Source organism: Cynoglossus semilaevis, chromosome 1, assembly GCF_000523025.1.
Source record: "Cynoglossus semilaevis isolate Cse_v1.0 chromosome 1, Cse_v1.0, whole genome shotgun sequence".
Classification (NCBI taxonomy): domain Eukaryota; kingdom Metazoa; phylum Chordata; class Actinopteri; order Pleuronectiformes; family Cynoglossidae; genus Cynoglossus; species Cynoglossus semilaevis.
The window spans coordinates 3698778-3709597 of record NC_024307.1 but is presented as its reverse complement, the minus strand read 5'-3'; the positions used below and the strand labels follow the sequence as shown (position 1 = coordinate 3709597).

At 44.9% G+C, this 10820-nt stretch overlaps 1 protein-coding gene across 2 annotated transcripts in view; it reads right to left on the bottom strand.

Moving 5' to 3' along the window:
- Window positions 1-2325: 2325 nt before the first annotated feature.
- The window catches only part of bmf1 (BCL2 modifying factor 1), a 13041-nt gene continuing 4546 nt past the window's right edge, over window positions 2326-10820 (bottom strand). Inside the window, exons 1-3 of one of the 2 annotated variants that reach the window (XM_008321883.3) lie at window positions 10282-10814; window positions 9127-9359; window positions 2326-4054 (exon numbers count right to left, since the gene is read on the bottom strand). In XM_008321883.3, the coding sequence (XP_008320105.1) occupies window positions 3938-4054; window positions 9127-9359; window positions 10282-10453 (522 nt within the window). In that variant the 5' untranslated portion in view covers window positions 10454-10814 and the 3' untranslated portion in view covers window positions 2326-3937. Of the gene's footprint in view, window positions 4055-9126; window positions 9360-10281; window positions 10815-10820 lie in introns of those variants that run through there. The other variant, XM_017033128.2, reaches the window with a different exon arrangement.

The following is a 10820-nucleotide window of genomic DNA, read 5'->3' as shown; positions in this document are numbered from 1 at the left end:
TGTCGACAGAAATTTGTCGAATCTCGGAATGGGGTCACAGACCAAAAAAAAAAAAGGTCGGGAACCAGTGGTTTAGTGACATAAAAACAAACGTGATCTTTCACGGCAGTCACGACAGAGTCTTTACCTTCGCTCATTTTCTGCACATCAGATATAAGTACACAAGTATCTTGAGTTTTTAAAAAAAACAAATACTTCAACTTTCAGACAGTGGTGCAGTAGTATGAATGTGAAGGGCTGGTCGTTTTCATCATAATAGGGAGCAACAACTATGGACACTCTGAATGTAATTTGGGCCATGGGTCCCCAACCCCTGGTCCAGGGGCCGTCGTTGGTCCGTACGTCATTTGGTACCGGTCCACAGTGGGACACAGTGGAAAAATGTACTTCAGTTTTACCTAATTTACTTCATTCCAAAAGAATCCAGTCATATCCCTTTACTGTTCTCATTCAAAGATAATCTGTCAATGTTTCAAAACAACAGGTCAAAGGTCAGTCAGACTCTGAAACTAGAAGAAAGTCTGGACGACCTTTTATTTTGAAAATGTAACGATCCTTCAAAGATGGCGTGGTGATACCGGCCGACCTTGATACCAAAAAGGTTAGGGACCACTGCTGGTTCAGGGACCAGGTTTCCCACATGTACTGCTATGAACTCAAAGAGTACACAGTTGTTGGTCGTCACAGAATCCCAGAGTATACGTTCACTACTGCATGGGCGGAGAAATACTTCAAATACAGATATATAAAGGGCTTGGAAAATGTGATTAAAATGTCAGGCAGAGCGTGGGCCAATGAACACGAACCAGCACGACCACAACGAAGAGAAACAGGAAGTAATTGCACACACGGGTGTATTACAGTAGAGGTGGGCAAATACACAGACAAAATAAATTAGAAGGAAACAATAAATTACAACCAAAATGATCCGATAAACAATAACCACAGAACCAAGGAGCGGCTAAAACCAGGAAGTCTGACCCCGGTGGTGGGACGAAGAACTACAGGGACTGGCTCAGCGTTCAGGATCCGCAGGAAACGTTTTAACAACCACAACTACTTTCAGTGCACCTCACACCTATACTCTCAGCAGATCCCCGTCACCACCGCCGCCGCGGGCAGGACCTCCTCGCACTCCTCAGTCACACACGTGCCGTAATGTGTATGTGTGTGTATGTGTGTGTATGTGTGTGCGGAGAAATTGTTCAAACGAAAATTTTAGGCTGAAAAGTAAAAATGATCCGACTAAGAACCTCAGACGAGGTTTTCGTCATAAATAAATCACGGCTCTTACTCCAACCACGTAAAGGATTCCCAAGGTCGCCCAGTAGCCAATAACGTCCGTCCCTGAGACATCTTTCAGAAAATGAGACAAAACCAAAATGATGCTGCGATAAACTTGACAAATTGTAAAAAAAAAAAAAAAAAGAAAAAGAAAAAGAAAGACCCGTGACGTGTCCCGGGGTCCAAACGTCGTCGGCCTGTGTTCCAACATCATTTTCAACAGTGTTTTTGAACAATCTTAACAATCACTACTTTATCGTTAGCTTTAGTCGTTTCAGAAACTGTCAAAGTCGCCGGTGCTGAAGAAAAAAACAAACAAAAATTGTCCGAGTCTGAGACGATGTGGGATCACCACACGACAGAATGCCACGTGATCGTGTTCGTACAACCCTGTGATGGTCACCTGAGAAGATGTTCTGTTTCACAGATTGGTTATTGGAATTAGTCGCTGTTCAGAACACACACACACACACACACAAACACACAATCGCGCACACACACACATTTCAGCCGAAATCGCACAACGACACATGAAGTTCGTAAAGCTCCGTATTCCAGACTGGACGGCTGCTGGTATGAAGGACCGACGTCTGAAATGTCGTGGCGTTTCCAAAAAAAAAAAAAAAAAAAAATCGCAACTGAAACCTTCATACAGAACAGAGGCTCGCAGAATAACAGTCCGGACTCTTTGACAGATGTAGGTCTAGTGCAAAAACAGTGGATCCACAGCTCCACTTCAAGGGCATGGAGGTCCGAAAACAATCACATCGAAAGGACAGGTCGAAATCTCTGAGAAATGCCGTGTTGGAGAATACATGTGTCAACAGGTGGGGCCAAAATTACAAAAAAAATGAAAAGAAAATCAAAAAGAAATCGCAGGGAAAAAAGGACCAAAAAGTAATACTTTACAGAAAAACAAAAAAAAAAAAGTTTCTGATCATGACTTTAACATAGAAACTTCAGACTGCACACCACGGCTGTCATCCTCATACGTCTGCACCAGGCCGTTAGCTGTCGCGTTGATGTTTGATGTTTATTTTGCGCGGGGCCGGATTGGACGGTTCAGTGAGCCGGAATTGGCCCGCGAGCCACCTGTTGATGGTCGCTGTTGTAATTGTTGAGTATTTCCTCTTTGAATATGAAAAGATGACGGCCTGTTTCGAATGTTTTTCTATTTTAGTTTTTAACACAATTAGCCGTGAAGGAAATACAAAAATATAAATCCTGTTTAGTATGATATGATTGAACAGTTACAATTACTATTACAGTTTCAATAAGTCTGGAGGTAGTTGGATGATAAATTGACCAGTTCCTCTAAAAAAAAATCCACTATTATTTCTATAAGTATTTCTATTTTGGATCTCAACAGAAACACAATCCAATTTCCAGAACACTGAGACCAAAACTAACAACGATCGTCCGACTGTTTCTGTGCTAGCCTGTTGTGCTAATGCAGTTCATCACAGTTCATTATTCTTACGACTGCCGTGGTCAGGATAAAAAGAAAAAGGAACACATTTTGTTTAAATTTGATTCTCTGTGAGCCAATGGTTCCCAAAATAAGGGGCGGGCTCTCAATACGGTGCACGGAAACGGAGCTATGGTAGGAAAATCATTCTAGTTTTAATCTTTTTGAGGAAGTTTCACTGATGTGAAATACTACTTCCCCTCCCTTTATTTGTATGACTTGAAAGAGTTTAATTCAAGTTCCTTTTTTATCAAAGGAACTTTAATTAAAACTCTTTCATTTGCAGCGTTAGTCGCTGCAGGAAATGTAAATATACACGACTACAAGGCAAACATTTTGCATAACCACATGGAAACTCCACCTGAGTTGAGTATCCAGGACTAGGTACTTTGTTTACGTGTACCCTTGTTTGTCATGTCTTACCGTTGCCGACGTTTACGACTTTGCTTTGCTGTCGTTCAATACGAGTCACGCAAATATTTGACTTGCAATAAGCGCTGATCTTTCGCACGTCAAGACGTATCTGGAGTTCAGCTGCTGGTGTGCAGACTTCTGTGAGGGATTGTGTTCAAACATACTGCCATATTATAGTAATAATAAGTAGTAGTAGTAGTAGTAGTAGTAGTAATAGTAGTAGTAAGTATTAAAAACAAAAAGACTGATGTTCCGTCGAGCTGCGGTGCAAATTGCTTTGTTCTCAGAAGTTGCCTCTTTGGAAAATTGGTGTCAACTTTACTGATCACCTGGGAATCTTTAAAAAAGAAAGAAAGAAAATCCAAACACCAGATCTTGAAGAACATCAATACTCAATACTCCTTCTGGCAGACGATACTACAGTATTTAAGGCATTCCCAGGCTCCGTCGAGGTCTTGATGGATTTCATGTTGAAGTGCAAATAATTTGACATGAAAAACGTACTGTACAAAACGACTACACCACACGTGTATGAAAATATGAACATTGTCCTGTAGAAGAATCTCAGAGCATCATGGCATCTTCTTGGAAAGAAAAAAAAAAAAGAAAAACACACAACCTTTTAGAAAAGTTGTTGTCTCCGTCCCGCGGCGACTTTTTTTTTGTCTCCTCCTTTTTTCTATCCCCCGCCCAGAAACAGACCCGTGTTCCATTTTTGACAGTGCCATCAGGAGTCTACGTCCACGCAGAGAGGCCACCGTGAGGCTCTCCTCACCTCCGTCCCGCTGCGCCTCCCCCAGCAAAGAACCCTCTGTTGAACAGAAGGCTGAGCAGAGTTGTGGTCAGGCGCCACCACAGCGGCCCGTGGTTCCTTTGGTTTCGATGATACTGAAACGACAAGGGAGATTCAACGTTTAAGGTTTACGGAGAGAGAGCAGCGTTAGAAACAGTGGTCAGCGTTGGTTTTCATCCACAGCTGGAGCTTCTGTCCGAGCGTCAGCTGAAGGGTCAGCTGAGACGAGGGCGAAGAAAAGAAAAAAAAAAACCCAGACACCGGGACCGTGCTGATATTTTCACAACAGTCTGCCTCTGTCACTAACAGGATCCATAAACAGACCGGGCTTCCTGGTTGGACAGACAGTCCAACACATTCATCATAAGAGTCACCACCAGACCCCTACCCCCCCCGGCCCCCTCACTCCAGGAGACTATCCCAGGGTTGTGTGCGATTAGACGGAGCGTTCCGTCTGAGCCATTGAGAAGCTGAGATAAGATAATCGCTCCAAATGGGATCAGGGAACTCCCGACGACAGACAAACAGTCCCTGGACAACACTGCAGGTACAGTGGTGCAGTGGAGTCAGGATTGTACTACAATGGGACTGGAGAGTACCATTTGGTTCCATATATATCCAGACCAGGTTGACCAACTCCCAATTCCCCACACCTTCCAAAAAAAATCCCCTAAAAAAAGTGTTTAATCATTCTCATCAAAATGCCAGTTTTTGATTTTAATTTTTACAAAAGAAAATATTATTAATATTATTTACATGTCTTTATTGTGTGGAAATCCCACACTCGACATCACTTTTTTTTTTTTTTTATCTCGCGGAGCCACTAGTGGTAGTTCGTACAAACCCCAGTGGTGCACACACCACACGTTGGGAATGCACTACACTTACAAACAAAGTTTGGTTTGGGGGCACATTGGCTGATGTAACCTGAGTCTCTCTCACTCTCTCACTCTCTCTCTCTCTCTGACTTTCAGCTACTTTACTGTTAACTGCGGTTCATGACATGACATGACACATTTACACGACTGCTGCCTCCCCTGGTTACCAGTGGAGTAACAGCCGCTGTGATAAGCCCGCGGGCTTCGACTCTCTTATCAACTTGTAGCGAGTGTTGCTGGGTGTTGCATAAGTTTTTTCCCCAGGTTCCAACCTGAGTGTGTACTTAATGCTGGTGTTCTGTAACTGGCTGTTATATATAAATATATCTAAATATATTTACAAACTTGACTGGTGAAAATTCCTGGTAGAAGAAATACTAAGAAGTATTTATGTTTCATTTGTTTATTTATTTATTTTTTTTAAAGCCTGCTTTCCTTTAAATGTTTGTTTTTTTTTAAAGCCTGCTTTCCTTTAAATACAGACCATGACAGTGCAGTATTCATATGCAGTATTTACGAGAGGGTGCAGTTATTTCTATTGTATATTGAGTGTCAACATACTTAACATTTAATAATGATTATGTTTCAACATTAGACAGTAGTAGCTGCGGGGCTAACACTGAGACATTTATCACATTACAGCCGTCGTCTGTTTACTACAAGCTACGTGACACGCAAATTAATCTCTATAAACAGAAACTGGACGTCACCCCCCTGAGGATGACCTCTTGCCCTAGCCTTTGACAAACTGAGCCAACATCGGAGAAAACACACAGAGAGAGAGAGCGAACAAACAAGAGGTGCGCGCGCACGTTAGCCAAGACTCAGACGACGGCCGTGAAACCAAAGGGACTTCGTGGTCTAAATTTAGCCGAGAGGCCGCAGCGACAGAGTCTGGCCAGATGCACGGTGTCATCAGTCTGACACCGTGCATGAACGCTGCTTTATCAGCGTCCCGTGTGGACCGTCTGTCAAAGCAGCTGCTCAGAAGCTCTGCCTTATCTCCTGAGCAAACAAGCTTCGCCTCGACAGCACGAAAATTCGGATTAGTCACCTCGGGGCGGAGACTCGGCAGTCGAAAGGAAAACACAAACAAAGAGCAGTAGTCGTCGATGACAGAGAGCAGCACACACACACACACACACAGACTGACGCTGTAGTCAATAAAAATCATCAGCTGACAGTCAACCAGTCAATATCCAAGGACGGACCGGTGTGTTTTTACCCCCCCCCTCCTTCAGCAAGTGAAAGGAGTGAGCGCTGTGCCCTGACTGGAACAGTGAAGTGATAAAGCCACAAACGCTGCGCATACGTGCACCCCCCCCCCCCCCCACAAACAACCCCACACACACGTCAGGATATTCAAGCCTCCTTTCAACACCTTCTGTCCAAATCACCAGGAGTCATCTCTCTCTCTCTCTCTCTCTCTCTTTTCTTACAAAAACATGGGGATGAAACCTAACTCCGCTCCTCGCTCGGCGCAGGCTAAAGCAGTCTTCCTTCCATTGTGACTGTCATTATTGCCACGTCTCAAATAGCGAGAGCGGCTAATGTCAGCGGTTCCTCTGGGGACCGCGGAGTCCCCTCCAGCCCTCTCTGACTGAGGAGCAATTTATCTGTCAGCATTCTCCAGCGCTCCTTCGCCACCTAATCCCTCCGTTCGCCTCGGGGGCCTCGGGCTCCCATGGAGAACACTCCCAGCCACACTGCTCCCAGATCCATCAAGACCGTGGCAGTCAAAGGCACTCGGATTGCTCAGGGACAAGTGTCTGCACTGACTAGCGCTGACTAGCGCTGACTAGCGCTGACTAGCGCCACTCGCCCGCAGACAGGGGCAGAGGGGAACGAGCGCTTTCGAAGAGGAGCCCGAATGTTCTGAGTGATGGACACAATGGGAGAGTTGTTGAGACGTTAAAAAAAAAAAAAAACAGTTTCGGTGAGTTAATGTCTTTAAACCAGAGCTGGACCACAAAACCATATCTTGATAAAGGTTGAAGAGTTCCGTTAGGCAACAGGATGTGAAATGTTCTCAGAAAAAAGAAACGCCTTCTTCCTCATAGAAGAGGTTTCACCTCTCATCCAATTGAAGAAGCCTCGAAACGTCTTCTTTGAGAAAATTTCACGTCCAGAACGAAACTCTTCCACCTTGACCATGACCTGAGAATCTTCTAAAATTGAGAATCTTCTCATATCTTGATTATTGTTCCCAATGAATCGCGATAAACGATATATATCGCAATATTTTTCCCTATGATAAAAAATACCAAATTTAATTTTAATCTTTGATTTTCAGCAAGTTCAAAACTAAAACTCAAATCTATCCACCAACCAACGATGGACCAATCTGCACCGAGGTCGTAGACACAGATTAACACAGCTGTTCAACACGTCCTCATTACCTACACACACACACACACACGCACACACAGAACAACACGGGAAGTCGGTGGTAGACATCCAGACTGAGTATTAGTCACTCAGTTATCACTTCGTGAAGCCCCTCAGGGTTTGGTATTAAAACACCAATCTCACTTTGACTGATGCACTCAACCGTTTACTGAACCAGCACAAAAAAAAAAAGAAGAAAAACACACACCTAGCACTTCCTCATCCCCTCACCCAGGGTTTGTTAGCATTGTGTATCAGTAAATCTGAACTCCAGTGTGCACACACACACCACAAACCTTCCGCAGTCTGACCGACCGGTTGCTTGTGTGTCACAACTCCTGAGTCACGCTAAGCTGCGCGGTTATAAATAACTCCTAATTTGATCAGTGCATGAGAAAAATCAAACTGTCTGACACTGGAGGGAAACGGGAAACGATGATAAACGCAGGGCAGGGACGGTCTGAAGACAAACACAGATAGTTGTTACTCGATCATTTGAGGTTCATTTTCCAAACCTCACTCCCTCCTATACATGCTTAGACCATCATTTAGGACAGCACCCCTCCCCTGCCCGTGGCTACATAGACCTCTTATTAGGGTGTCTCCTGTGGCTGCAGCGCGCTGAGAGACAGGACCGACTGGAGTCTCCCTAGAACCACAGCTGCTTCCCCCGGGGCTCGTGCTCAGAGCTTCAGGTTTCAACGTGTTTGCCTGCTCCTGGTGCTGCTGGCTTTGGCTGGACACATCAGCACGGGTACGTGTGTGTGTGTGTGTGTGTGTGTGTAAAAATGAACATGTATGTTTGGCTGCTGACCACTCGCACCGCCAGATGTTTGGAGGACATCCCTCGTAGGTTAGAGTGGATTTCTGACGCCTCCGTGAAAAAGAAAGAAAGAAACAGTGGGTCGTTGTTTGGAAGCACGCCCACCAGGAGGTGACATTATGAAGCATTTCCACTCAGTGGACAGTGTCACCCCCCCCCCCCCCCCGACCATGGGGCTGGTGTCTAGTTTGAAGCCATGTATCCTTTGCAGAACAATGAGGAAACAAGGAGAAAGAAAATTGAGAGAAGGAGAAGGAGAGGGAGGGAGACAGGGAGGAACGAGGGAGACAAAGACAGAGAGAGAGACAGAGAGAGAGACCAAAACAAGACAGACTGAGAGAGAAATAAACAGGAAGAGGAGGCAGGGGAGGGCCGGTGTGTGGGGGATGGGCCGTCCTGCTTCTGCAAAGTTTTTGGCTTTGGGTGAGAGTGCAGGGTGAGACGCTGGACTTGTGGGTAGCTGTGCATGAACAAATCCTCTCTTCAAAAAAAAAATATTTAAAGGAAACCCACCAAACAGAAGCGCAAAAGTCCGACCCAACGGCGTGCAAGTTCATGGTCGGTCAGACTGAGCTTTCCTTCTTCTCTGACTGTGACTTTTTTAACGACTCCAAATACACTCGTACTAATGAAAACACCGCTAAAAACTACAAACATTTAATGAAAATTCAAGTATCACTGAAAAAAGACAGAGATCCAGGATTGGATTGGATTTTTGGTTTGTACAAGTCATTTTTAGTTGAACATCGTCGTGTTGTTCAACTGATTGTTTTGGTTTGTTGACAAAAACCCTTACATTAGGGACGATCAACAACTTATTGAACGAGTTCTGCTTCATACATGGTTAGAACCAATGGATTATTATGACCACGTGTGACCACTGACACGGGTCGTAGAAACCCGTACATTAGCCTTGGCGTGAGTGCCCCCTATATGTGACGTCCTTCCATTGAACACTTTTCTCCACAACTACAACATCTAGTCTAGTTCATCGTCACAGATGAGCGTAGACACCATTGACGCCAAAGCGTTCGTTCAATATTTGTTCAACAAACGAGAATGCGACGTTCTGCCTCACCAGCTGCAGATGATCCCGGTGGAACTGGTCTCCTATTAGCTGGAGTTTCTGGCCAATGCGGACCTCCACGCTGCGCTGCACAGGCTGCTGCTGCTGCTGCCGCTGCTGCTGCTGCTGCTGCTGGGGCCGCGGCTCCATCCTATTTCGCTCCTCGTCACTTTGTCTTCTCCTTGTTTCCCGATCTCCAATTAGCTCAAAGTGAGCTGGGAAGTGCAATCGAAAGCCTGCGTTGCCTGTGAAAAAGCAAAATCATGTTTAGTTTTAGCCAAGAAATAAAAGAGTTGAGAGTAAAAATATCTTTGTTCTTTACAACAGCGGTCCCCAACCTTTTTTGTACCTAGGACCGGTCGGCCGATATCGGCCGTTACTGCGAACCAATAATACCGCGCCATCGTCTACGCATCATTAAACTTTCAAAATAAAACACCTTTTAAACTTTGATCTTTTTAGTATCAGAGTCTGAATGACCTGTTGTTTTGAAACATTGACATTTTATCTTTAAATTAAAAAAAAGTAAAGGGATATACACTGGATTCTTTTTGAATGAAGTCAATTAGTAAAACTGAAGTATATATTTTTTTCAATGTATCCCACTGTAGCCTGATAGCAAATGACTTACGGACCAGCACCGGTCCCCGGACCAGGGTTTGGGAACCCCTGCTTTACAATGACCAAACAGATTTTGCAGATGGACTTTAATCAAAACTCTAAAGTTATTTCACAATCTCTACTTTTTATTTCTACTTTCTACTCACACGACCTGTAGCATGACCCGACTGTGAGGTCTGCCTGTTGTTATGGAGCAACTTTGTCAACGGTGCTAAAGTGACTTTTCCCGCTCATGTGTTGCTGGTCTCTGTTCAGCTGCTGCTGACACAGGTACGCACTTCTGTCACGTCCCTCTCAGCCACAGTGCCAGTGTCTGGCGCCTTTTGAATAGCAAAGCAGCTGGACACACTACACGCAGACCATAAAAACCACTGCGATCACGACTATCGGGCGCCAGCGCTGAGATCAGCGCGGCGGGCGACACTGTTACCTGTTTCTCACGCCGTCATAATGTCATACTTTCATACACTCGGTTTTATAACACGCTTATCACGTACAACTCAAAGTTCACGTCTGGTTTCACATCAGATGTGTGACTTCCCTCACCGTAGAAGAGTGGTCTGGGCTCCTCTCCCACCCCACAGGGCAGCATGCCGTTGTTCAGTGCCAGGTCTGGACCAGGTGTCTGTGTGCCCCGGTCTTCACACCTTATCTCCCTGAATGTTGTGTGCCAGCTGTGCGGGTCTGGCTCAAAGACATCGTCCTCCTCGTCATCCATGCGAGGGCACTATGAGAGGAGCGAACCTGTGGAAGGTAGACACCAGACAGAGGAGGCATAAAACACCAGCTGAATACAAAGTTGTTGGGGTTTTTTTTTTCCTCCAACTCTTCATCACAGTAACCTTGAAGAAAATCCACATTAGACCTGATGAGATGATCTCAGACACATTTATTATTCCTCAGCCCCTCTGGAGCAACCGTTATCATCACTGCCAAACTGTCTAGATTATAATGAGTGCACTCAAATCAATGAACCCACAATGGGCACACTGGGAAGAGGACCACAGGCAAAAAGTCTTCTTATTCAGACAAATAACTCTGATAATCTCATTGATGACCAGCAGCTATACCAGTGATCATTTACC